The sequence below is a fragment of the Bubalus kerabau genome, chromosome 3, assembly GCF_029407905.1.
Source record: "Bubalus kerabau isolate K-KA32 ecotype Philippines breed swamp buffalo chromosome 3, PCC_UOA_SB_1v2, whole genome shotgun sequence".
Classification (NCBI taxonomy): Eukaryota; Metazoa; Chordata; class Mammalia; order Artiodactyla; family Bovidae; genus Bubalus; species Bubalus kerabau.
In genome coordinates, this window is record NC_073626.1 from 2,846,662 (window position 1) to 2,874,527 (window position 27,866).

General features: G+C 49.7%; 1 protein-coding gene and 2 long non-coding RNA genes across 4 annotated transcripts; 1 reads left to right on the forward strand and 2 right to left on the reverse strand.

Moving 5' to 3' along the window:
- Positions 1 to 231: 231 nt before the first annotated feature.
- On the reverse strand, positions 232 to 5,436 carry LOC129645391 (uncharacterized). The gene is made up of 3 exons (XR_008711304.1): positions 5,108 to 5,436; positions 4,654 to 4,729; positions 232 to 2,459 (listed from the first exon to the last, which is right to left on the reverse strand). It is a non-coding gene; the product is annotated as an uncharacterized LOC129645391 (long non-coding RNA).
- A 128-nt stretch (positions 5,437 to 5,564) lies between these two features.
- On the forward strand, positions 5,565 to 11,622 carry LOC129645392 (uncharacterized). Its single transcript, XR_008711305.1, has 3 exons — positions 5,565 to 5,814; positions 5,970 to 6,654; positions 11,485 to 11,622. It is a non-coding gene; the product is annotated as an uncharacterized LOC129645392 (long non-coding RNA).
- A 72-nt stretch (positions 11,623 to 11,694) lies between these two features.
- On the reverse strand, positions 11,695 to 21,458 carry RPP40 (ribonuclease P/MRP subunit p40). Of its 2 annotated transcripts, none has more exons than XM_055570508.1 (8): positions 20,900 to 21,458; positions 18,946 to 19,090; positions 17,653 to 17,721; positions 16,893 to 16,988; positions 15,988 to 16,113; positions 13,588 to 13,786; positions 13,325 to 13,459; positions 11,695 to 12,233 (listed from the first exon to the last, which is right to left on the reverse strand). In XM_055570508.1, exons 1-8 carry the CDS (start codon positions 21,020 to 21,022, stop codon positions 12,035 to 12,037), a joined length of 1,092 nt encoding a protein of 363 aa, XP_055426483.1. In that variant the 5' UTR covers positions 21,023 to 21,458; the 3' UTR covers positions 11,695 to 12,034. The 2 variants fall into 2 exon arrangements, with proteins under 2 accessions (XP_055426483.1, XP_055426484.1); XM_055570509.1 differs by lacking the exon at positions 20,900 to 21,458 and adding an exon at positions 20,034 to 20,486.
- Positions 21,459 to 27,866: the final 6,408 nt, after the last annotated feature.

Consider the following 27,866-nt stretch of genomic DNA (forward strand, 5'->3'; position numbering starts at 1 on the left):
TTTTTCAAAATACCTTTGATGCGAAGTCAACAGGACTCGGTGTTGGGCTGGGGTTGAAGGAGAGAGGAGTCTGACAGCTGCCAGGCTTCTGGTTTGCAGAAGAGAGCAGTGGGCTTGGGAGGAACCAGGGGTGGTGGGAGAGGGCACCTGGGGACAGGAGGGGTCTGAGATGCCTTGGAACAATCCAGCAGATGTCCACTCAGCAGGTAGACACACCATCTAAGACTCAGGGAGACTGCAGAGCTGTGAGCTTGTGGGTGCGCCTAGCGCAGTGAGACAGCATGGAGCACAGGTCAGGGGAGAGGAGACAGTTACCTGGAGGCAGCTGGTGGCGATGTGTGCACAACGGTGAGAATGTGCCTCAGGCCACTGGCCTGGGCACGTGGGAATGGCTAAGATGGAAAGTTTTCAGTTCTGTGTATTTTGAAAAGTGAAAGTGTTAGTCGCTCAGTTATGTCCAACTCTTTGTGACCCCACGGACTGTAGCCCGCCAGGCTCCTCTGTCCGTGGGATTCTCCAGGCAAGAATACTGGAGTGGGTAGCCTTTTCCTTCTCCAGGGGATCTTCCCATCCCAGGGATCAAATCTGGGTCTCCCTCATTGCAGGCAGATTCTTTACTGTCTGAGCTACCAGGGAAGCCCTGTGTATTTTATGACGCAAACAGATATTTTAAAAAGACTTTTATAGAGTTCATTTTCCTCCTTGACATGCATATTTGAATCCTGGGGACAAAATATCTCTAGCACTCTGCATTAGCAAAATGTTTTTTAAAATGAGCAGGGACTCAGGGGAGCTGCGTCTAGGCAGTGAGATAACCTGGCTTTCCCGAAGCGCTCGGGAGGGTTGAGGAGCCTGCAGTTGGTGAAGCGGTTATTTTCAACGCAAACTCAGTTCAGTTGCCATCTACTGGGCACCTGTGGTGTGCCAGGGCTGGAAGCAGGGAGGAGGTTAGTGGCATCATTTGCATGTCTCCTGCTTTGCTTTTTCTCAGATGGTATATCTTGGTCCCTGGAAGGCAGCTGAGCGTCAGGGAGGCTGCACTTTGAGGCGCTGCCTGGCTCCCCCACATCCTCACCTCAAAGGTCTGAGGGCCCTCGGGTCTGAAGATGAAAGGCACAGGCCTCCTGCTGATGTCGCTGGAATTCCAGAAAACTAGGAACGAAACAGCACTTGCAAAGCGGAGTGGCTCTGCAAACTGCAGGTTCTCTGCCGGTGGGCTTGGGTTTGGGCAGGAAAAGTCGAAGATCTGCGGCTCAAGGATCCAAAGGGAGGCTGAGAAGGCGACGGGGAAGCCCAAGCGGGACCCCGGCTCTCCTGGCGCCCCCAACCTGGCCCCTCTGCCTCTGGCCCTGCTTGCTCTGACCCACGGAGCGCAGGCCCCTAACAGTTCTGGCAGGGCTGAGCAGGTCTGCTTCCAGCCGAACTCCGCGAACCGTGTCGTCCTGGGAGGACGGCTGCTCTTGGCTCCAGGGAGCCAGGCTTCCTCTCCCTCGTTTTGTCTCAGACGGGCCAGCAGACTGCTGTGAGCGCAGGGTCTGCGATGGAGCAGACTCCAGATGCAAATCAAGAATTTAAATGGATGTCTTCCCTCTCTGGTGGGTCCCATGCGTTGTTGCTTTTTTTTTTTTTAATTCAGGCTCCTTTACATATGCATTTTTTTCCCGTCCCCAGAGTGCTGGAGGCAGAGGGGTAGCTGCTCTGAAAGGCCTTAAAGAAGAAGGGGGCGGGTCCCCTCCAGTTCTGAAAGCGTGCTTGTGAGGGGCCAGCTCGTCCTGCGCTCCACTCGGGTCCATGCTGGGGCTGGAAGGCCGCGATCCAGATGGCTCGGGCGGTTTATCCCGAGGCCTCTGGCCTGGCCTTGTGGACACGCTTCCGCCTGCGTCCTCAGCCCTAATGTCGCTTTTTAACAAGAACCCGTTACCCATAAGATGTCCTTTGATTTTAATCACCTCTTTAAAGACCTGATCCCCAAATATATTCACCTCCTGAGCGGCGGGGTGGTGGCGGTGGTGGAGGTGACATATTAGGACTTGAGCTTGTGAATGTGGGGAGACATCACTCAGCCCTTAATAACCGACTCCTTCCAGTGACCTCTGCCCCAACACTGACTTCCTTACCATTGACCTTGACTACTTTGACAGGTGGTTTCTAAAAATACTATTCAAAATGCGGAAGGGTAAGACCAGACCCACTAGCATAACACATCAGCAAAAAATCAGCCAAAGCCTACAGGATTTTGCTGCCAGGAGCTCCCGCTTCAACTTAACTGCAAGTCACTTTTAAAAGGTCTTTACTCTTGGCTGTGTCCTCTGCTGTTGCTTCCTCAGCCCCCCGTGTGTGTTCGGCACCGGAGGAGGGGGTGTTCGAGGGGTGGAAGGAACGCAACTTCGGGGCCCAGCAGAGGCTCAAAGGCAGATCTGCAGGAGCGTGAGCTCGGCCAGGTGACGGCGCCTCCTCACCTGCAGAGACAACACCACCTGTCACTAAGGTTTACGTGTGTTAATAAGCTCTCACTAGACGACAGCACCTTGAAAGCAGGGAATGTTAAACTAATAAACGAAGAGACCAGTCACTGATCGTTTTGACAGCCTGAACATCATTATTCAAAATTTCAGCACTTACATGCAAAGGGCTGTAAACACAACATGTCATGCTAACTGGTGAGCTTTGCTATTAGCCTGGAAGGAAAATAAGGATGTTCTTCAGGCAAAAAAAAAAAAAAAAGAAAAAGATTGTATCCCACTGTGCCTATAGTCCATCTGTTACTGGTGACCCCCATCCCCACCCCAGTGAACCCCAGCTGCCAAGATCCACGCCCTGGTAGAGTGTCCCGCATTGACGCAGGGCTTGGGCACGAGACCAGCTTTGGCCACTGGGCGGTCAGCAGCTGTATGCAAAGTGCAGGTTTCATAAGCGCCGTCACAGTGGGGCTCGTCGTCCTGGGGAGACGAGAGAATGTGTGTGGGCGTTTTCACGCAGTCGTGTCCGATTCTTTGCAACCCCCTGGACTGTAGCCCACCAGCATCCTCTGTCCATGGAATTTTTCAGGCAAGAATACTGGAGGAGGTTGCCATTTCCCACCCCAGGGGATCTTCTCGAACCAAAGATCGAACCCACATCTCGTGTAGTGCCAGGCAGATCCTTCACCACCGAGCCAGCAGGGAAGCCCCCACATTACACTTGATCTTAGCCAAAAGGCCAAGGAGTAACGTCTTCTTGGAATGTTCCTTTTTAAAGGCCAGTTGCCATGCTCCGAGGAAGCCAAGCAGTCACACGAGCGGTCCATGTAGGACAGGACTGAGGTGAGGTGTCCAGCTGACAGCCAAGCCAGTGACCTGTGCTGACGGCCAGCCGTGGGAGTGACCATGCTGGAGCTTCCACCCCCCTCGCCATCAGGGCACAGAAGGCCTCCTGCAGGCTTTGGGGGTGATTAGTGACCTTGCAGTGGATGACTGAGACGGTTCCTTTTTGTTCTCCCAATCTCAAACGTGAATAAGGGAATTTGTTTAAAACCTCCAGCTACACAATCAAATATAACTTGCAATTTTGATTTCATGGCTTACTTAGCTACTGGCCTCAGGAAGATTACTTAATTTCTCTAGCCTTCCATGCAAAATGTGAGTAACACTTGCTTTAAGAGTCTTTAGTGGGCCAGACACAGAAAACAAACTCATGGTTACTAAAGGGTAAAGGTTTCTTGGGGGGAATGAATTAGGAGTTTGGGATTAACATACACACACTATTATATATACGATAACTAACAAAGATCTACTGTATAGCACAGGGAACTCTATTCAATCTTTTATAGTAACCTACAAGGGAAAAGAATCTGGGAAAAAAAGTATATGTGTATATATGTGTGTGTGTGTGTATGTATAAATAACGGAATCACTTTGCTGTACACCTGAAACTAACACCACATTGAAAATCAACTAGACTTCAATTTTTTAAAAGTCTTTAGTGAGCATCTGGGGATGGAACGTGTACAGAACGCTCAGCCTGCCTGAACACAGTGCATGGTGAATGTCAGCTCTTACTAGGAAATCAAATATACTGGCTGGTACTTTTACTCTGAGAACTTCGGAGTGGATTCGAAATGAAACAGGGGCAAAGCTGACTAACTGAGACAGAGAGACAAGTCTGGGGAGCTTGGAGCCTTCACCTGCCCACAACTTAGCCTCAGGAACAAAGATCGAACCTTGTTAGAGGCTAAAAAAAACCCCAAAGAACAAAACATGACAGACTCTGGCCGCTTGTGAACTAAGAGCCTGCCCTACATTCTTCTCAAGCCTCCCAACCTTGTCTGGGTCCTTTGCCTGAAGACTGTCAGGCAGTTTGGCCTAAAAACCAAGCGACTCAGTAAGATTTACAGGATAGGGGCCCGGAGGCGCCAACTGTTACCTGAAATGAGACCCAGCTGTGAGTGCTTCACCAGGAAAAGCAACGGGCTCCACTTACATCATTAGTTGAAAGAAACAAAGGAAATCTCCAGGAACATGCTTTTTCCTGCCTGTTGGCTCCTTGGAAGGAGCTCCTCCATCCACGGGATTTTCCAGGCAAGAGTACTGGAGTGGAGTGCCATTGCCTTCTCCATGAAGGAGCTCACGGAGCGATAACCGCGATTCCCAGAGCCCAGATTTCTCTCCATCTTACCTGCTCGCCGAGGCCTTCCTGCTGACGGTGCTCAGGTGCTGGGCAAGGATTTCAGCAGCTCCTCCCGCTCACACCCCTAAGGGGGATAAAAAGAGAAAGAATTCAGTCCTACCCCCTCTCCCTGTGAGTCCTCCCGTCCTAAACTAAGACGAGCCACTCCACTGCAGCTGCTGCTCAGCAAATGGGGCATGGGCCTGTTTAAGGCAACTGTTGTTTCTATAAAGCAGTGCTTTCTCCAGAGAAGAGTGTTCATTCCGGGAGGAAACCAGCTCCTATCAAGCTCTTTCCAAAGACAGCTGCTGTCCTGCCGGGCAGCGGCTTCACATGCTGGTCGGGGCACCCCGTGGGTGAGGGGCAGGAGAGCAGGCCCAGCAAAGCATCTGCAGGCTTCCGCCCTGGAGAAGGCCCCGGCTGACCAGAGACACCCTCCCGTTAGGCCATAGCACGCACTTACTGGGTCAGCTTGAGCCGAGAGCTGGTCGAGGCAGGGACAATCATCTTCCTTAAGTGTCTTTTCCTCAAAAGGAGAAGCCAAGTCATCGATTTCTTCTGTTCTCACAGCCTCCAGGGTTGCTGAGTCCAAGCTCCTACTGCTCACCACACCACAGGCTGGTAAAGCCAGAGAACAGGTGGTGGGGCAAGGGAGGACAAGTTTATTTGGAAAGCCAGAAGGCCGAGAGGACGGACTCATGCCCCAAAGAACCACCTTGCCTGTTAGAGTCGGGCTTCTGTGGGTGGGAGCAAAGTCGAGCATGTCCTGTTTTCCATCAGTCCCACTTCCTGTTTCCCGATGGCCCCTGGAAGGGATGGTTAAGCCCCTCCTCCCACCCACAGGTGGGCCTGGTTAGGATGTTTCCTGGGGGCTAAACAAAGGTATTTAACTGAACACTCATTACCTGGGAGGCAGGGTTCCCAGAGATGGGCCATTATGTATAATTTAAGCTTATGGGCATCATCCCTTTGGTGATTAACTTGTAGCAAAAACAAAACACAAGGGCTAAAGGAACAGAGCCAACAGAGTCAGATTTGATCTTCCTAAGCAGCACCAGTAACCACTGAGTGCAAGCCAGGTGCTCCAAAAGTATTACAACAGGCCACAGTAACCATACGAGTGTGAGAGTCAATTTATGCACCAACCAGACTGGATCATGGGGTATGAAGGTATTTGGCTAAATGTCGTCTCTGGGGGTGTCTGGGAAGGGGTTCCTAGGTGAGCTTAGCGTTTGGATCAGCAGACTCAGTAAAGCAGATTAACCTTCTCAGTGCGGGCATTGTTTAGTTGCTAAGTTGTGTCCGACTCTTTTGTGTTCCTACAGACTGACAGGCTCCCGTCCACGGGATTTCCCAGGCAAGAATACAGGAGTGGGTTGCCGTTTCCTCCTCCAGGGGAATCTTCCCAACCCAGGGATGGAACCTGCATCTCCTGCATTGATTGGCAGGCAGATTCTTTACCACTGAGCCACTAGGGAGGCTTAAAGGTGTGTGGGCCTTATCCCATCCCTGAAGGCCCGAATAGCACAAAAAAGCCAAGCAAGGAGCGGTTAGCACTCCGAGTGCTGAGCCGGGGTGTGGGTCTCTGCCCTCCCCTGGTCCCCGGGTCTTCGGACGTGGAAGGACCGCACCTGTTCTCCTGGGTCTACAGCCTGCAGACGCAGAAGCTGCAGGACTTCTCAGACCCCTAACTGCAGTAGCCAATTCATCACGGGAAAGTGGGTGGTCCCGCCGAGGTCTCAACTTAGGATTCTCCAACAGTACGATGGTGCGAAGGTGAAACACGCTCAGCAGAAACCACACTTTGAGTTTCGATCTTTTTCCGGGTGAGCAGTGTGCTCGCAGCAAGGGCATCTCTCGTGACGCCGGGCGGATCCCGGCCAGCCCCGCCACCGCGACGGTGAACCTCCGACACAGCGGCGCTCCTCCCAGCCCCTGTGCTTCCCACTTTCAGCACAGCACGTGATGAATGATACGCGGTCACAGCACCACTATAAAACAGGCTTTGTGGTAGGTAATTCTGCCTGACTGGGCTAGTTAAGCGTCCTGAGCATGTTTAAGGTAAGCTAGGGTAAGCTGTGATGTGTGTTTGGTGGGTGAGGTGTAGTAAATGCATTTTCAACTTAATTTCACATTATAATGGGCTTATCAGGATGTAACTCCATCATAAGTCAAAGAAGATCTGTATTAATAATATTCTTCATGTAGTTGTTCAGTCTAAGTTACGTTCAACCCTTTGAGACCCCATGGACTGCAACACACCAGGCTTCCCTGTCTTTCACTATCTCCCAGAATTTGCTCCAACTCCTGCCCATTGAGTCAATGATGCCATCCAACCATCTCATCCTCTGTTGTCCCCTTCTCCTCCTGCCTGCAATCTTTCCCAGCATCAGGGTCTTTTACAATGAGTTGGCTTTTCACATCAGGTGGCCAAAGTATTGAAGTTCCAGCTTCAACATCAGTCCTTCCAATGAATATTCAGGACTGATCTCCTTGCAGTCTAAGGGACCCTCAAGAGTCTTCTCTAGCACCACAATTCAAAATACTCTTCATAAATCAAACTATTTAGCAGGAAGCCAAGAGAGACCCACCCATTTCTGAAGAAATGACCAGAGATCAGAGATATTTGTTTTCATCTAATTGAAGAAATGTTTGTCTTGTTTTTCTACTGCCCAAGGTTGGAGTTTTTTTCTCCTGGTGTGTTGTCTCTAAACCCACGAGTCATTTTCACCACCACACTTCCTGGATTCTCCAAAGAGACAAAAGGATACACACACACACACACACACACACACACACACACTTATGGTACTGTTTTTATTTAGTACCTAAGGAGATCCAACCAGTCCCTCCTAAAGGAAATCAGTCCTGAATATTCATTGGAAGGACTGGTGTTGAAGCTGAAACTCCAATACTTTGGCCACCTGATGCGAAGAACCAACTCATTGGTAAAGACCCTGATGCTGGGAATGACTGAAGGCCAGAGGAGAAGGGGACGACAGGATGAGATGGTTGGATGGCATCACTGACTCAATGGACATGAGTTTGAGTAAACTCCGGGCATTGGTGATGGACAGGGAGGCCTGGCCTGCTGCAGTTCATGGGGTCACAGAGTCAGACACAACTGAGTGACTGAACTGAACTGAAGTCATGTCCAACTCTTTGCGACCCCTGTTATATAATTATTATATACTGTTTATTATAATTATATATTGTTTATTATGTATTATATTCATGATATATAAGACAAATATTTGTATTATATAATAAACATTATACATGACTATGTATTCACATATTTTACATATATATATATATATATATCCTTCTGATCGTCTCTGGAGAATCCAGGAGTTTGGTGGTAAAAATGACTCATGGGTTTACAGGCAACACAACAGGAGGGAAGAAACTTCAACCTCGGGCAACAGAAAAACAAGACAAACATTTCTTCAATTATAAGAGATGAAAATAAACATCTCTGATCTCTGGTCACTTCTGCAGAAATGGGTGGGTCACTCTTGGCTTCCTGCTAAATAATTTAGTTTGATTTATGAAGATCCAGATAGCAGTAACTTAGCACCCAAAGAAACCTTTTCCCTCTCATCTGGATTCTCAAGAATACGCTTGCAGGGGTCTTTCTGATCCCCAAGTCCTGGTAAATTACACTGAAAGAATTTGAGCACAATCTTAGCTCAGATAGGGACCTCTATAGCTTGGCTTTTTTGGCTGGTTGCCGTATTACCGACGCCCATGCTTCAAACTTAAGAAGACTGATTGGTAATTTGCTTGTTTCTTTCTTTCCAGAAACCTCCTGACATTTGTTTCTTAAAGATCTGTAAGTCTGTTTTCCTACTGACATAAATTCCTCCAGTCAAGCCTTTTAAAATCCCTTTTATACCAAATATTTAACTTTACATGGAAAATAGTTGAAAATGGTATTAACCAGCAGATACAGTTTGGAAAACCTAGTCAACCACAGATTATTCCAAAGAATTAACAGCAATAAATCTTATTTCCAGTGTTAACTACACGTGTGTGTGCTCAGTCATGTCTGACTCTTTGTGACCCCATGGACCACAGTCCATGTGGCTCCTCTGTCCATAGGATTTCCCAGGCAAGAAATTGGAGTGGGTTGCCATTTCCAACTCCAAGGGATCTCCTGAGTCTCCTACGTTGGCACCATCTGGGAAGCCCCCAACAACTAGCACCTCCTAAATTAAGTTCCTTATTACAACACTTCCTTTCTGACAGCAGGCATCCCTATAGATCACAATGGGACTCACTGAAAAACACCACCTCCTGACTTCCTGCTTGGACTGGTGGTGAAGTTCACGTTGAAGGAAGAAGACTGGGGCAGCTAGAGGCTTTGGGGTGCTGGATGGTCAAGTTCTAAAACAGCCCTGGAGGCTACTCTAGGTCCTTTGCAATTCTACAAAAATTTTAGAATCAGCTTGTCCATTTACATACAGAGTAGCCTGCTGGGGTTGTGCTGAATCTATGGTGAATCTGTATTTTGGAATGACAGCTTAACAATACTGAGTCTTCTTACCATGAATAAGGTATAAAACAGCACTGTTTACTTAGGTCTTTAATAGTTCTATGTCTAAGGCTTCCCTGGTGACTCAGAGGTGAAGAATCTGCCTGCTAGTGAAGGAGACAGGGGCTCAATCCCTGGGTGGGGAAGATGCCCTGGAGACGGAAATGGCAGCCCACTCCAGTATTCTTGCCTGGGGAATTCCGTGGACAGAGGAGCCTGGTGGGCTACCGTCCATGGGGTCGCAACAACTGGTCTTTCGCATTTTGTCCCTTTTCCAACTACCTTATTTTTTATGCTATTGTAAACGCTTTTCATTTCACTTTCTAACTGCTCGTTGCTAACGTATAGAAATGGAATTGATTTTTGCTTATTACTTTACATCCTGCAGCCTTGATACACTCCCTTATTAATTCTAATACCTTATAAATTTCATTGAATTTTCTACATAGATGATAATGTCATCTGTGAAAAAGAAAACAATTTTATTATTTTTTTCTTTCCAATTTGGATGTTCTTAATTCTGTTTCTTGTCTGGTTGCAGTCTAGAAACTCCAATACAATGATTAACAGAGACATCCCCGATTTCTCCCTGATACTGGGGGAAAGAATTCATTCCTTCACAATTAAGTTGGATGTGAGCTGTAGGGTTTCTTCAGGTGCCTTTTAATCAGATTGGGAAAAGTCCCTTTATTCCTAGTTTGCAGGATTTTTTACCAGAAGTAGATAGTGTGAGTCAAAGTGAAAAGTGTTAGTCACTCAGTCCTGTCCAACTCTTTGCAACAGTGGATTTTGTCAAATACCTTTCTAGTACTGATTGATTGCAACAATTATGTGAATCTTTAATGAACCCTGCATTCCTGGGATAAACCCTATGACCACGACATATTACATTTTTTTAGTCATATCATAGGTTTTAATTCACTAAACTTTTGCTTCAAGTTTTTGCACCTATGCTCATAAAGAATATTTGTTCGGTAGCTTTTTGTCAGGCCAGGATACCTAGGTTAAGTTTTAAACCAGGGTAACGCTGACCGCATAGAATGAGTGGTGGAATTTGTGTAGAAATGGTATTATTTCTTCAAACGTTTGCTAAAACTCACCACTGAAGTCACAGGGGTTTTAGAAAGGTTTTACCTATTTCTTCTTGGGGAGCTCTGGTAATTTATGTCCTTCAAGGAATTGATCAGTTTCACCTATGTTCCTAAATTCGTTCAAAGGTGCTCCAAACACTCCCTATTAATTGTCCATGGGGTCTTCAGTGATGCTGCCCTTCCCACTCCTCACATTGGCACCTGGTCTTTTCCCCTCACTGATCTGGCTGGAGGTTTATCAATTCTACTGATTTTCCCAGAGAACAAGCTTTTGGATTAATCTTTCTTTCACTTCACTGGTTGCCAGTTTGACCTCTATTATTCCTTTTCTTCTGCTTACGTAGGACTTACTCGTTTCACTGCTTCTTAAAGTGGGAACTGATGTCACTGATAGAAAACCTCTTTTTCTTTCTAATACAGACATTTAAAGCTACAAGTTACCCTCTAACTACTGCTTTAGCAAGAACCCACAAATTCTAGTTTTTTTTTAAATTCATTTCAAATTACATTCTAATTTCTCTTTAGATTTGTTCTTTGACTTGTGAGTTATTTCACTGACAAATATTTGGGGATATTGAAGGATCTTTCTTTATTGATTTCTAATTTAATTTCATGTGGCCAAATTGCTTAGCTTTTGAAAATTCTTAATTATTTTGCAGTTCATGGATACATTTTTAAAAACGGCTCTTGACAGGTATTGCTGGGGAAAAAAGTTCTTTCAACTTCTTCCTTTCTTTTTTTAAGTTTTTTGGCTGCTCCGTGTGGCACGTGGGACCTGAGTTCACAGATCAGGGATCAAACCTGCACGCCCTGCATTGGAAACGCAGCATCCTAATCATTTGGACTGCCAGAGAAATCCCATTTTTAAACAAAAACTGTAGTTCAGTTATGATGTCACTTTCATTTCAGGTATAAAGCACAGGGATTCAGGTATAAAGCACAGGGATTCAGTTTTACATATACACACACACATAGGCTCAGAGGGTAAAGAATCTGCCTGCAATGAGGAAGACCTGGGTTCAATCCCTGGGTTGGGAAGATCCCCTGGAGAAGGAAACGGCTACCCACTCCAGTACTCTGGCCTGGAGAATTCCATGGACAGAGGAGACTGGTGGGCTACAGTCCATGGGGTCGCACAGATTCGGACACGACTGAGCAACTAACACTTTCACTTTCCTCATAAATATGTATTATATATATGTTCTTTTCCAGATTCTCTTCCCTTGTAAGTTACTGCAACTTGCTCTTTAACCATGTACAGCATCTAAACATCCCTCCTCACCCAGAAGCAGGAACCAGCTGGCCTGAGGCCCAGTCCTGAACCCACAAGCAGGGTGACTTCAGCAGCTTATGCTCCCTCAAAGGACTGATGTGAGACTCAGGCGAAGTAACACATGAACAGCACTCAATGCAGGAACTGGCTCTGCTGAGTATGATGTAAGGACTGTCTGTTATTATTATGTGAGACAGCTAGTCACAGCGCACATCTTACCCAATGGTCCCAGAACCCCGGGTCCCTGGCCATCCTGGCCCAAGGCACCAGGCAGTCGCCCACCCCCTGGGCTCACATGGACGAGGAGACACCAGCTGCGAGCTTCCGCTGGACAGTAGGCCCGGCCGTGCACAGAGGAGGGGCCCAAGTCCAGAGCAGATGCTGGCAGGCGCTGACCTGAGAAACCTCATCCAAGGCTGAGCGAACAGTCCTCACGCCACCACGAACGATGACAAACATCGACAAGCGTGGTTGTAAATGCTGCACTTGTTACGGGGGACAGTCGTCGTTTGCCCCCACGGCCATCTGAAGCCAGTAGTCCCGATTATTAAAGATCACGAAGTTGTATAAGTGTTCTCCTCCTTTCTGAAAACCGTGTTCACTTTCTCTCCAGGAAACAGGGCTGTCTGCAAAGCCTTGAACGGACAGCGTCACCCACGGGGCCAACTTTGGTTCATCAAAGTAGCGACTGAAAAAGACAGACACTTCTTAACAAACAGGGAGACTTAGGGATGGTCACATTTATCTTCATTTTTACTTATTCAGGATCAATGGCATTTCAGATGCTCCTATGAAGCTTCCACCTAAGCTTTTATTCATAAAAATCAGAAGACAGAAATTCACCTGGTGCTATGCTGTGAATTCAGTAAAGTTTCATCACTATGCAGCGCATAGGACAAACTCTAGCGGCTCCTACCTTTACTGTGGGAGAACATATATGATTCAAAGAACAAAAAAACATCTCCACAAACTGTGTTAAGAACCCTTTCCCCTCTTTAAGAGTCCTGCTTTCGGGGGTTCTGTGGACTGAGACACTGCAGAACATCGGGTTTCTCTTTTAAAATTTTTGAAACTTCAACCTTAACTGAGAAAAATCAAAGCACAAAGCAAAAACGTGAAAAAGGGATGCTGGATTTAAAAAGGAAAAGCCTCAACAGCTACATCTTTGACATTTTCCAAGTGATGACTTCGAAGGTACCAGGCTCACTCTAGAGTCTTCTCAGTAGGGACTGGGGTGGCCTGACGCCGTTTACGTGACGCCTCCCGGAATGGAAACTCTGTGCTGCTTTACACCACGCAGCCCGGGGCGTGTCACTGGCGTCCAGGGACTCACGGATATTAGGGCTAGGCTGGCTCTTAGACGTGATGTGGATTCAGATGTGGTCAGCTCCTTTTCCCACCCATTTCAAAACGTGAAGCATTTTGCAGAACTCCAACACGTAAAACAGACCAGCATGTGATCCGTGGAGCTCCGCTGTTTTCTTACGTGATCCTGTAACTGACTGCGCTGAAACTGTCTGGGCGAGGCGGGTCAAGAAGAGCAAGCAGTCTGTTCTCAAGAAGCACAGTTCAGCTCTTCTCCTTCCGAAAGGACAAGGGTGCAGCAACATCACCAGGGATAACTAATTACATCACACAAGGTGATGACGTTACTGCACGGGAACCCAAGCAAGAGGGGAAAAGGACACGTGTGCAGGAGGACTGTGGGACCTGCATCACGAGCGCCACCCCCAGAACATCACGGAGGTGCAGACGCCAGGACAGAACGAGCGTTCTCACCACAGCTGCTCCAACAGGACACATATCCGCTCCGGGAGGAGGAAACCAGTGACAGAGCACAGGGATGCCTGGGCCACCACCGCGCTCGGCTGCGGACAGCAGTAGGTCGATACGAAATTATAAGGCTCGTTATTTCTGCAAGAAAAAGAAAAGAAAGAAGACGCCTTTATATCCATCACTCCATCACTTTCAGAGTACTAAACCCGTTAGAAATGAGAAGCCAGCCCCAGCCCGCCGGGACCTGGGAGCCCCCTCGTACGCACAGGTCTGCGTGACTGAAGACGGCGCCCAGCCAGTCGAAGAGCTCGTGGGCGCTGCAGGCCACCTCCGGCTCGCCCCCGAGCAGGCCGCTCCGCAGCACGGGGCACCGCAGGTCCGGCGTCGTGCTCAGTGCTATTTTTGGCTGATGCTCCTGAATTCCGTAACTGGAAAAGTATGACATCATCGTGGATCCTTCTGCACCTTCAGACACACCAAATAAGGCCGCTTGAAGAGTGTGAACACGCTCAGCGAGTCCCTGAGCCCACCCCGTTCCCGCCTGAGGGTTTCGGGAAGCTGGGAGGGTGAGGTCAGACCAGGGGGCGCTGTACAAAGCTTTACTCAAAGTAAAACCATTTAAGTTGCTTCCAGCTCCTAGAGCCAGTTATGTCAACATTTGTCTTCCTGGAAAATCCGAATGCTTTCAGATTCAACCCACACTGCTCTCATCATCTGCTCCACTAAGCAACTTTTGAGCTAGTAAGTAAAACCCAAAGCTTTGCTTATGCTTCAAAATTCGTGAACTCTACACACACACAGAAAGGAGCGTATCTTGCACACTCTGGAAACAGAAGACAGAAGAGGAGCCGAGTGGCAGAACCTCAGTCCAGCTTGCCTTCGATACCCAGTAAGACCCAGGGGGTCCTGAAGCATTTTCCGGTTGCCTTGGAAGACGGAAACAGTGACGCCCTGGAGCATGGGGCAGGCTTGCGAACAGTCCAGCATATTACAAAGAGTACCTCCCTCCCGCTTCTCTCCCTCCAGGGCAGAGATCAGCAGGCTCACTGCCCAGGATAAAAGGTCTGCACTCCTGAGGCTCCAGGCTGCCCTTGTGAACAGCTGCCCCCTGCTTGCACCAGTCACTGGCCTGAGCAGGCCCCCTGCAGGAACCGGGACCTGGTGAGCTGGTGCAAACGCTGATGCTCTGGCCGCTGAGACTGCTGGGAGTAATTCGGTCCTCTGCTTCTGACCCTGGGCATCTCGTGTCTCCCGCCAGTGACCAAGAGACGGCGCAGGCTAACCTCATAGCTTGCAAGTAGGGCAAAAGCCTCAGACCTTTCACAGGTCTCAACAAGCCCCTAAAATACCTAGGAGTCTTACAACACAGAGCTCTCCAGAACCCAACACACAGGAGGCCTTCCATAGACTCCAAGCCACTGAGATGCCGGCCTCTCGGCCCTGGGGCCACACCACACACACAGAAGCTGCACTGAGGTAATGCAGACCCAGGGTTCACGCTGGCAACCCTGCCGGACCCAAGGACCACGACCTTCCCAGGAAGAGCAGACAGAGGGGCCTACTTCCAAAACGGACCCAGGGCTTTCCTCTTCTCCAAGAGACAGAACCACACCACGGTAACTACGATGCTTTGATTCCTTATAATCTTGGTTTGGGCCAAAGATAACACTTCGCCAAAGAGTGAGGTGGTTGTAAACAGATCAGAATGTATGGTGAACAATGTATTGTTCCAATCAAGTAGAAGTTACAACAAATTTAATCTGACATTTAACAACATGCCTGATTATGACCCTGCAATGTCAAAGAAGAAGTTTGTATACATCACTAGAATTGTTACTTTAAAACATTCTGGCCAAGGCTGCTGGAGCTGAGCTGGAGGGAGGAAGGAGAGAAACGGGAAAGGTCAGCTGCTATGAGACCATCCTCAAGAGCTCTGGACGGACACGTAACCCAGGGAGACGAGGCAGCCGGCTGGACAATCCTGAACTATGCGGATGCCAGAGGGACCACACGGGTTCCTGAACAAAGTTTACAGGCTCCCTGCTGTCCCAAAGCACAGCGTCCCTGCCAAACCTTCCGTTAGTTCCAAATGGCACAAAGCGAAGAGGCAATCACCTTAAGACACAGCTTGCTAACAGATGCGTGAAATACATCAAGATAAAGCACAGATGCTTACAGACCCAGGTCAAAGCTCTGATGGCATGAGGATAAGACGCTGAGTGCGGTTCTGGGGGAGGGAGCCTGGGGGTGCGCTCTCCCTCCCGGGGTGCCCACCACCTCCACGGAAGTTCGCTGTGAGACACATGCTGAGCACTACTTTCACTTTTTTGGTAAACTTAAGTAATGTAAGGGTTTCCCTGCTGGCTTAGACAGTAAAGAATCTTTAGGGAGGGAGGCTTAGGTTCGATCCCTGGGTCAGGAAGATCCCCTGGAGAAGGGAATGGCTACCCACTCCAGTATTCTGGCCTGGAGAATCCTATGGAGAGAGGAGCCTGGCGGGCTATGGTCTGTGGGTGGCAAGGAAGAGGCCGACACCCATATCCATGTAGGTACGCAGCATCCCTGACCAGTAGGCTGAATCACCACGCCATTCTCACTGTGCCCCTGCAGCTAACAACTAGATTTCACCACCACTGTATCGTTATCACACAATTTATTTTTCATACCTGTTTGATGCCATGCCAAAAGAAAATCAAACTTCAACGGCTTCTTTTCTTTGAAGGCCCAAGACACTCTTTTATACTTCTTGGAGTCCAGGTTAGAGGATAAATCCATCAGATCAATGGAAACAACTTTAAAAAATGGAGAGGAATAAATAGTTCATGCATACACACTCAGCCTGCACTGTGCAATACATGCTGGATTAAAAACATCAGGAGTTTTGGAAAATTCATGGATGAAAAGAGTCACTTTGCCTCCCTTTGGTTTACCAAATCAAAACTCTGCTTGTGATGGGCATTTCAGGAACTGAGCTAATAACTGCTGCTGCTGCTGCTAAGTCGCTTCAGTCGTGTCTGACTCTGTGCGACTTCATAGACGGCAGCCCACCAGGCTCCCCCGTCCCTGGGATTCTCCAGGCAAGAACACTGGAGTGGGTTGCCATTTCCTCCTCCAATGCATGAAAGTGAAAAGTCAAAGTGAAATTGCTCAGTCGTGTCCGACTCCTAGTGACCCCATGGACTGTAGCCTACCAGGCTCCTCCGTCCATGGGATTTTCCAGGCAAGAGTACTGGAGTGGGGTGCCAGTGCCTTCTCCCGCAAATCAACCACGTTTAAATGCAAAATTTAAAAAACGAAGAACAAGTTGGGTTCATTACTTTGAACCTGTGACCTGAAACATAGGTTTCTAACAGACCAGGTCCACGTCTACGACCTTTATGAGATGCAGTTGCTAAAGTCACCATGCTGCACAGGAGGATCTCATCCTCTCTGATGAGGAATTTTAAAGACGAGACTAAGCCACACTGCTTCTACACAAAGAGAAGAGAAGCAGTTCAAACATGTAAATTCGAACTGCTACAGAAGACCACTACCTTTTGTTAGAAATTGATGGAGAGAGCACCAAACTTACTGAATCTCATGGTTTTCCTGCCAGAATACTGAGATGGACGGCCCTGAAGTCCAGTTTCTTCATAAGTGTCTTTATCCAGGGATAAAATTAATTTCCCTATAAATCAAATAATAATTCCCATAAAGAGACATTAAACATATAATGTGTTCTCATGTTTTTGGTGTTAAAAAATAAAATAAAAATATAACATGTTCTCTAAGAGAAAGCAAGGCAAATTGAGCAGTTAAATACCAGTGCACATAAAGATCTTTTTATAATACAAGTATATTATTTATCCATATATATCTTACTTATAAACAAGAGTATTATTTATAATTACATGTATAAAGACATTCTTTATTATAGTGAAACTAGAAATTAATCTTTTTATTAAAGAAAGAATAAACAAATTATGGTACACCTCTTTGGGATATTTTCAAGACATTAAAAATAGTAAATTAAAACTGTATGCACTGATATGGAAAGATGTCTAGGAGACAGACCTTGGGGAAAAAAAGATAATTGAGAAACAACAGAGTGTGATATAATACATGTTTTTTTAAAGAAAAGGAACAACCTGTATGTGTGATTTTAAATTCACAGAATGTGTCTAGAAGAATAAATACTGACCTGCTAGTAAGAGTGCCTGCTAAGAATGGAATGAGTTTGAGGGGAGCTGGATGAAGGGGTGGACCGTCACTTTACTCACACCTGTACGATTTTGACTTTTTCTTTTTTACAGTATGCATTTCCTTGAATGAAGGAAACTGAGTGTGCTTACCATTTGGCAGCAGGGCAACAGTATTATCCTCATCAATATTTGTGTTGTATGTCAGTGCATAGCACGAACCTGAAAGACAGCCCAGAGGAGAAATTAAGAAAAAAAATCTGCAAAAAGTTAGTGGATTAATTTAACATGATAACCAATCTTCCAGGTTACGGGTCCCGCTCACTCAATAACCCTAAACTGGCCAAAGTGAAGGTGGAGGACACACGAGGCCAGGCCCAGTTTGTTCACGTCCCCACCCAGGGCCGGTCTGTGCCAGCCGGCTGTCACGGCACAGCACACGCGTGCAGCTGTGCGGACGCTGCAGAGAGGCCCAGAGTGCAAGAGCAGGCGACGCACACGCCAGCCAGGCCGAGTTTCGGGTGGGACTCAAACCTGCCAAGAGCTTGTGTGACGTCAACAGAGCCACTCGGGCTCCCTGAGCCTTGATTTCCTCACCTGTAAAACAGGGGCTGCAGTCCATCTCACAGTGTCGTTGCTGGGTGACGTCGAGTCACCCAGGTAAAGTGCCTGCCGTGCCCGGGCCCACATCGTTAGCAATTAGAGCATCAGACTTTCTTTATTTTTTTTGGCTGCACCATGCATTTTGTGTCATCCTAGTTCCCTGACCAAGGATTGAACCCAGGCCCTGGGCAGTGAAAGCCTGGAGTCCTCACCACCGGACCGCCGGGGAATTCCTCAGCATCCAGTTTCAAAACCAACGAAAGGAATCAGGTCGGCGAGACCGACGACAAGAGGCCAGTGGCTCCTGTGCAGTGATGCCTGCAGTGAGGGCGGATCCTTAAAGACGCTGGAGTGGCTCCCGGGAAGTAACTGGAACAAGCCAGTCAACCCAGCAGACACAGATGGGACTGAGGGCCGCAGGGTCCAAGCGGAATAGGCTGGGCCCCTGTCAGCACCTGGCCGTGTAGACGGCAGTGTGGCTGCATCAGGAGACCAACATGCTGAGACGGCTGTTGCGGGCACTGCACGGAGCACAGCGGTCCTTGCAGCCACGCCCGACGGCAGCGCATCTGAGCACAAGGCCTGAAAGCTCTTCCTCTCCACGAGCCTTGTGTGACAACACCCCCACGGGACGCGTGCGGACCCGCGGAACCAGAAACCAAACCTGAGGATGCACAGAGCAGGCTGAGCTACTGAGGGGCGGAGGGCGGGCCGCACACGCCTGATCTCGCAGATGAGCTCCATCAGTCTGATTCGAACACGGCAGGAGCCCTGGAATTGCAATGTGGCCTCCCTGCCTTCCGCATCCCAGCATGTTCACAGACACTGTGTGGTTTTTCTTACCTTTCTTGACGAAAGTATTGATGAATTCGTGTGTGATTAACTCATAAAGAGGTAAACCCTTCACAAAGTAATAGGGTCCAAATCCCATGACCAGATCTTTCAGTTCTTTTGATAGTATCCCACATTCAGGAATCAGAAACGAAACCTATTGGAATATACAATATAAAAAACTTACTTTTTTTTATTAACAATAGAAGCATGGTTGACTTACAGTATTATACTAGTTTCATGTGTATAGCATGTGATTCAGTCTTTTTGCAGATTATACTCCATTATAGGTTTAAACAAGTTTTATTTTCACGAAGATCAACACCCAGGATTTAGTGATGATACAACATAATTAAGGCTACTAACCATTCCTCCACAACTTTCAACAAAACTCTGAAATTAATTTACTAATCTCAGGAAATGAGAAATCTAACAATTCAAGTTTTCCATTTCTGAATTCAAGTGCACAGTATAGGAAAATTGAATGAAAAAATAATTTTAATGGGAAACTCTTGCTTGCGTTTTATCTTTTGAAAATAAGCAATATATTTGATGTCCTGTTCCTCTCACTACATTAATTAATTTTTAGGGAAATAGAGTGGTAAAGAATCTGCCTGCCAATGCAAGAGACGTGGGTTTGATCCTTGGGTCAGGAAGATCCCCTGGGAAAGGAAATGGCAACCCACTCCAGTATTCTTGCCAGGGAAATCCCATGGACAGAGGAGCCTGGCGGGTTACAGTCTGTGGGGCCACAAAAAGTCAGACATGACTTAGGGACTCAACAAGTACACGTGAATATCCCCAAATCTGTGTATCCTGGTACCAGGCTGGAATCAGAGGAACTGTCCCTTAGGGCGTAAGGAATTTAGGGACACTGGTTAGTAAGAGGCTGCATGGAAGCAGAAGTCAGCTGGGTGTTCCCACTGCCTCGACAGAAAAGCTCTGCACGTGGCCTGGGGAGGACACGGTGCACCTCCCAGACGGCTGTCTGTGAACAGCTATCCATCCAGAGCAGAGACGTTCCACCCAACAGGTTTCCAGCGGTGCCCGGCTGCTCCACACCTTGAAAAAGGCCACTCTCCCAAAGCGGGGACACTAACCGGGGTCGCCACTTGTGTCTGAGACACTGGCCAGTGAGGCCTGAGTTGGGATTAGGCTGATCATCTTAAAAGTGTGAGGCTTCACGCGCTTCCATTTCAAGGTGTAGTCTGGAGCCCGCCCCACTTGCACGGGTCGGTGAAGCCTTCCCAGCAGACCCTGCCCGGGAGTCAGGGGGTGTCTCCTCCTCTCAGCAGGTCCAGTCACTAACCCCACTGACGCCTCAGCCGCGAAAAGGGCCCCGGGGCGGGCGACACTTCCAGGGAACACCAGCAAACATCGCTGCGGGCAAGGCCGCCGAGGCGAATTTCTGCCAAAAGCTGCCCAAACGCCTCCCTGGCGCCCTGGATGGACAAGGCGGAGAGCAGCGGGCAGAAGAAAAAGCTTTTCAGGGATCAAACTAGACGCCGTAAGCCGTTTAGAGGAGCAAGCAGCTCCCGGACGTGACTGGGCTCGCCGCTCCGGAGAGGCGCGCGGGCGCAAGAAGCCAGCGGCTGGGAAGGAGGGAGGCCGCCCCGCCCCGGCCCGTCCTGGCCCCGCCCCCTCCTCCCGGCCCCGCCCCTGGGGCGCAGCACGCCTGGGGCGGGGCCAGGCCACAGTAAGAGACTAGAGGCCCCGCGAACCCTGCCCCGCCCTCGACGGAGGAGCACCGCCCCGCCCCGGTGCACCCTGGGACCTGTGGTCCTGAAGCGAGCTAACACACGAGCCTGGAACCACGGAGAGACTACAGCTCCCAGCATGCCGAGCGAGGGCCCCGCCCCTCTGCGCGACGAGGACTGGCCCCCGGAGCAGAGCCCGGTTCTCCCCGAGCCTCCCGCGCTCGCGGGAGGGAGGGTGCGCGATTCGCGGACCCAGGGCCAGGACTCACCCTGTAATTGTAATAGTGCGTCTCCACGAGATGCCGGTGGCGCGACTTGTCATGGCCGAAGTTGGACTTCTCGCAGACCAGCAGGTGCCGGGGCACCTCTCGCAGCCGCCGCAGCGTGGCCATGCTCTCCCCGCGCAGACCCTCCAGGCTCGGCTCGCCCCGCCCCTTCCCTCGCCCCGCGGACGTGCGCGGTGCCGGCAGGGCGCACGTGCGGAGGCTGCCCGGATAGGGGCGGGGCTAGCTCTGGGGGCGGGGCTAGGCCTCCGGAACCTCAGCCGAAGCTCTCTGACGGATACAGGAAAGGTGCACTGTCCGGAATGAATTCTCTGGCCAGACTCCCTCCTCTGGGCCCCAGGTTTCCCCTTCCCAAACTGTCAAGGAGGTTTGTGTCTAATACCTTCAATAGGACTCCTTAAGACTCCTTCAGAACCACTTTTAAGATTCTTTTAAAAATACCCTTTTGGGGAATTCTCTAGCCATCCAGGGGTTAGTATTCAGTGCTGGAGCCAGGGTTCAATCCCTGGTTGGGGCAATGAAGATCCCAGAAGCCGGCGCAACCAAAAAAAAAAAAGAAAGAAAGAAAGAAAAATAGCCTTTTGGAACCGCTTTTAATAATTTGTTGCTATTTAAAGTTACAGTGATAATTCGTTTTTCCATCTAATCTTCTGACCAACTCCAAGTACTATACTACTACACACTTCTCAAACTGGAATCTGCACAGCCCAATTCTATGCAGAGAGAATGCAAAACAATAGAATATTTGTGGTACAACGTTCTGGAGCATCAATTTTACTATAAGATTTGGAAGAATAGAAGTTAAATAATTTAGAAGATGCATGGATGCGTGAGTACTCAGTCGTGTCCAACTCTTTTGCGACCCCATGGACTGTAGCCTGCCAGGCTCCTCTGTCTGTGGGATTTCCCAGTCAAGAATACTGGAGTGGCCATTGCTTTCTCCGGGGGATCTTCCTGACCCAGGGATCGAACCCACATCTCTTGAATTGTAGGTGGATTCTTTACCACTAAGCCACCTGGAAAGCCCAATTTAGAAGATAAGTATGTGCGAGTCTGGGCTTCCCAAGTGGTGCTAGTGCCAGTTTAACTTGGGTTTGCAGCAGACAGCAGGTGTTCAGCCCGAAGGCCTCGCTCCCCGTCTGCGCTCCAGTTCGTGAGGAGGGCAGAGGAGCCACGGCCCTCCTGTTGGGCCTGGATCAGGCTCCTCCTGAAGCTGGGGCTCTAGCCGTGTGTGCTCCGGGCCTGTAGGGCACAGCCCCTCGGGCTGGACAGGGCTCCGTCCAGGCTCAGCGATTCCAGCACTCTGGACAGCTCCATTTTCCTCCAGGTGTCGGGGGTGGAGTTTGGGATCAGGACCCTGTCCCGCGTGAGCAGAGGACTCGGGGGCCTGCAAACAAGCTGACTCCCAGGAGCTCTGAAGAGTGCTGCCCGCCGTGGCTGCTGGTCTCATCCCCCGACGGCTGACCTGTCGAGAGACATGGTCTCCAACCAGAGGCCACAGCCTGAGCCTGGGAGGCTGCAGAGCCGAGGTTTAGGGCAGAAGCTCACGGGCCGGGGAAGGATGCAGCCGTGGGTGGGTGGGCTGAGGGCGGGGGCTTCCCGTAGACGATGCAGCCCTCCAGCGGGGCTGTCCTGTGGCCCAGGAGCCTAGGTGGTCATCACTTGGTCAGGCTCGGGCCATCCGTGAGTCCTGGGCCGTTCCCACACGCAGCCCGTGCGCAATGCTGACCCAGTGTGCCGGCCCTTGGGGCTGGGGGGTGTCTCCTCTGGCTTTTGTTTGTCTGAGAAAGTGTATGTCCCTTCACTTTTGAGGGGTAATTTCACTGGATTCTAAGTGGAAGGGATTTTTCAGTTTTGCTTGCATGATTTGTGAGACATCAGGTGAAATTTTATCCCTGTCCCTGTAGGGTAAGGTGTTTGTTTCTTCTGCTTTCTTCAAGCGTTTCTTTGTCCTTGATTTTTCTGCAGTTAAGATATAACATGTCTTAGTGTAGGGTTTTTTTTGTTTGTTTGTTTGTTTGTTTGTTTGGTATTTGCCTGCATAGCGCTCTCTGAGCTTCATAGATCTGTGGTTTGGTGTTTATCATTAATTGGGGGAAATTCTCAGCCATTATTCAAATATTTCTTCTGCTCCTTTCTCTTTCCCTCTGGTTGTGCTGTTCTTTGCATGTTACACCTTTTGCCGTTGTCTCACAGTTACATTAGTTTTGACTTCAGGCATTCCTTTTGATTTTCTTTAGTTTCCATCTCTGCTTATATTACCCACCTGTTCTCACGAGGGGGCTTCCCTGATAGCTCAGACAGTAAAGAATCTGCCTGCAATGCAGGAGACCCCGGTTCCATTCCTGGGTCGGGAAGATCCACTGGAGAAGGGATAGGCTACTCACCCCAGTACTCTTGGGCTTCCCTTGTGGCTCAGCTGGTAAAGAATTAGCCTACAATGCGGTAGACCTGGGTTCGATCCCTGGGTTGGGAAGATCCCCTGGAGAAGGGAACAGCTGGCTACCCACTCCAGTATTCTGGCCTGGAGAATTCCGTGGACTACAGTCCATGGGGTTGCAAAGAGTCGGACACGACTGAGCAAGTTCTCTCAGGTCATCCACTTTCTCCATTAGGGCCCTTAGCATGTTAATCATAGTTATTTTAATTCCTGAGCCAATCATGCTGCAGTTTCCACCATATCTGAGTCTGGTTCTGAGCTTGCTCTTGTCTTTTCAAGCTGTGTTTTTTCCCTTTGTAGAACACTTTGTTACTTTTTGTTGAAAGATGGGATACTATGTCCTGGGTATAAGTAAATATGCTTTCAGTGTGAAGCTTGTTTGTATGGCTGGAAGTTAAGCTGTGTTTGCTCTCTGCTGTAGCAGGAGGTGTGGGAGGCTGAAATTCCCTCTGTGTCCTTGTTTCCCGTCCCTCTTCCTCTCTGGGTTCACCTAGTTTTTCTCTTATGAGGCTCTCAGTTCTTCCCACTGTCGTCTGTGCTTGACGTGGCGCCCTTCGATGTGGTGGAACGTCTGTTAGGCCTTTCAGCGGGGCTGTGGGTCTGTGAGCTGCTCCACCCACCCCCGTCCCAACTCAGGTGAGACCGGAGGGCTAGGAGGGGCTGCAGGGGGTACTTCCCCTCCCTCAGGACTGTGCTGCTGCTGCTGCTAAGTCGCTTCAGTCGTGTCCGACTCTGTGCGACCCCATAGATGGCAGCCCACCAGGCTCCCCCGTCCCCGGGATTCTCCAGGCAAGAACACTGGAGTGGGTTGCCATTTCCTTCTCCAATGCATGAAAGTGAAAAGTGAAAGTGAAGTCGCTCAGTTGTGTCCAACCCTCAGCGACCCCATGGACTGCAGCCCACCAGGCTCCTCCGTCCATGGGATTTTCAAGGCAAGAGTACTGGAGTGGGGTGCCATCGCCTTCTTGGGACTGTGAGGCTCTGATTATTCCCAGGGAGGCGAGGCTCCAGTGGAAGTTTCCTTGAGGCAGGGCTTTTGTGAAGCACAGAACTCTCTGGGCATATTTCCAAAGGCTACTTCTTCCTTCTCCTGTGGAAAGCAGGAGAGTTTTTCCTCTCTCCTGCGGGGCTCCTGTGAGGAGGCTCACGGAAGTGTGGGCTCTTTAGGCAAGACTGGTGTGTGTGCGTGTGCTCAGTCCTGTTTGACTCTGCAACCTCCTGGAGTGTAGCCCGCCAGGTTCCTGTCTGGGATTCTCCAGGCAAGAATACTGAAGTGGGTTGCCATTTCCTCTTCCGGGGATCTTCCTGACCCAGGGATAAGACCTACGTCTCCAGCACTGGCAGGTGGATTCTTCACCACTGAGCCACCTGGGAAGCCCAGGTAAGACTAAGTGCTCACTCAGTGGCTCAGTCATGTCCGACTCTTTGCGACCCCGTGGACTGTAGCCCGCCAGGCTCCTCTGTCCTTGGGATTCTCCAGGCAAGAATACTGGAGGGGGTTGCCATGCCCTTTTCCAGGGGATCTTCCCGACCCAGGGACTGAACCCACATCTCCCGTGTCTCCTTCACGGCAAGCAGATTCTTTACCACTAGCGCCACCTGGGGGCCAGGAAGTGAACATGCCTTCTAGAACATGGGTTATTATTTTTAAAAAATAGTAAAAAATGAAATCGTTCAGGAAGTTGAAGCTGGATTTTTTTTTAAAAAAGAGAGAAACCGTGAACTCAGGGCAGAATCAAGACTGGGAACCAGGCCAGTGAAATTCACTCCTGTGCCCTTTTCCCTGGGTGTGTCTCACTGTAGGTCCAGACCCAGAATGGCACCTGGGGTTTTGGTCACTGGGGCTTAAACCCTGTGATCAGGGGTGGGGAAGATGATTCAGATAGTGAAGAGGGTGGACCAGCTCTAAAGTTTTCCTCCAGTTCAGTAACCACCCATCTGTCTGCCTGCCGTGTACGCGGAGCCTGGCTATGAATACAATGTTTAGAGAAAAGAGAGAACCCCTGTCCTAGTGGGGCACAGAGGCTGGAAACCACTCACCATCAGAATCAAGTAGAGCACAGGTACAGGTGAGCACAGATACATGTGAGCACAGGCACAGGTGAGCACAGGCACAGATGAGCACAGGCACACGTGAGCACAGATACAGGTGAGCACAGGAACACGTGAGCACAGGCATAGGTGAGCACAGATATAGGTGAGCACAGGAACACATGAGCACAGGAACAGGTGAGCACAGGAACACGTGAGCACAGATACAAGTGAGCACAGGCACAGATGAGCACAGATATAGGTGAGCACAGGAACAGGTGAGCACAGGCACAGTGAGCACAGGTACAGGTGAGCACAGGAACACGGGAGCACAGGCACAGGTGAGCACAGGCACAGGTGAGCACAGGAACACGTGAGCACAGGCACAGGTGACCACAGGCACACGTGAGCACAGGCACAGGTGAGCACAGGCACACGTGAGCACAGGCACAGGTGAGCACAGGCACACGTGAGCACAGGCACAGGTGAGCACAGGCACACGTGAGCACAGGCACAGGTGAGCACAGGAACACGTGGGCACAGGCACAGGTGGGCACAGGCACACGTGGGCACAGGCACACGTGAGCACAGGAACAGGTAACCATAGGCACACGTGAGCACAGGCACAGGTGAGCACAGGCACAGGTGAGCACAGATATAGGTGAGCACAGGCACAGGTGAGCACAGGAACACGTGGGCACAGGCACACGTGGGCACAGGCACAGGTGAGCACAGGCACAGGTGAGCACAGATATAGGTGAGCACAGGCACAGGTGAGCACAGGAACACGTGAGCGCAGGCACAGGTGAGCACAGGGCCCTGTCTGGGATGTGAGGGGTGGGGAAGAGCGGTTGAGGGGCAGCTGCTAGAGGACACGGCATCAGAGTGGAGAAGCAGGATGGTGCCCAATCGGACGGCAGCCCGGGCCATCTCTGTGACAGCAGCCAAGTGGTTGGCCTCAGGACGACTGCTGCTTCTGCCCACGGGCCCGCCCGCTGCGGAAGCCCCACGCGAGGCAGCACACCTGGGCCCTCCTGGCGACCTCCCTGCCCGTGACTCCTGAGCTTTGTCTCCCCGTCTGGACCTGCGTCGCTCCAGGCTGCTGCTGTCCACCCAGGCGACACTTCTGGGTCCAAGGACTGGACTGCTCCGTCTCAAGCCCCAACACCAACCTGTCACCAATTCTGCTCCTTCAAAAGCTCCAGAACCAGAGGGCAGTGGCGGGAACACCCCTCAGGCAACAGAAGGTGCCCCTGTGCCAAGCAGAAGCTGCTAGCTATGATGCCCTGCGGGTCAGTGGTAGTCTTTCGGTTTTGGGGTAACACCTCAAGGGCATTCTCTTCCTTTTCCTGTACAAAAAGGAAACCGGGAATCAGATAACTGGAATGCCCAAGGGCAGGTGGGTTCAGCAAACTCTCCTTTAGGGTCTTAAAGTCTATGTAGTCCTATTCGTCCCATACAATTGGCCTGGGTTGTTATTCTTTAGTAAAACATACAGTTCAGTTCAGTCCAGTCGCTCAGTTGTGTCCAACTCTTTTCGACCATATGAACTGCAGCACGCCAGGACTCCCTGTCCATCACCAACTCCTGGAGTTCACTCAGACTCACATCCATCGAGTCAGTGATGCTATCCAGCCATCTCATCCTCTGTCGTCCCCTTCTCCTCCTGCCCCCAATCCCTCCCAGCATCAGAGTCTTTTCCAATGAGTCAACTCTTCGCATGAGGTGGCCAAAGGACTGGAGTTTCAGCTTTAGCATCATTCCTTCCAAAGAAATCCCAGGGCTCATCTCCTTCAGAATGGACTGGTTGGATCTCCTTGCAGTCCAAGGGACTCTCAAGAGTCTTCTCCAACACCACAGTTCAAAAGCATCAGTTCTTCGGGGCTCAGCTTTCTTCACAGTCCAACTCTCACATCCATACATGACCACTGGAAAAACCATAGCCTTGACTAGACAAACCTTTGTTGGCAAAGTAATGTCTCTGCTTTTCAATATGCTGTCTAGGCAGGTCATAACTTTTCTTCCAAGGAGTAAGCGTCTTTTAATTTCATGGCGGCAGTCACCATCTGCAGTGATTTTGGAGCCCCCCAAAATAAAGTCTGACACTTTCCACTGTTTCCCATGAAGTGATGGGACCAGATGCCATGATCTTCGTTTTCTGAATGTTGAGTTTTAAGCCAACTTTTTCACTCTCCTCTTTCACTTTCATCAAGAGGCTCTTTAGTTCCTCTTCACTTTCTGCCATAAGGGTGGTGTCATCTGCATATCTAAGGTTATTTCTCCCGGCAATCTTGATTCCAGCTTGTGCTTCTTCCAGCCCAGCATTTCTCATGATGTACTCTGCATAGAAGTTAAATAAGCAGGGTGACAATATACAGCCTTGACATACTCCTTTTCCTATTTGGAACCAGTCTGTTATTCCATGTCCAGTTCTAACTGTTGCTTCTTGACCTGCATACAAATTTCTCAAGAGGCAGGTCA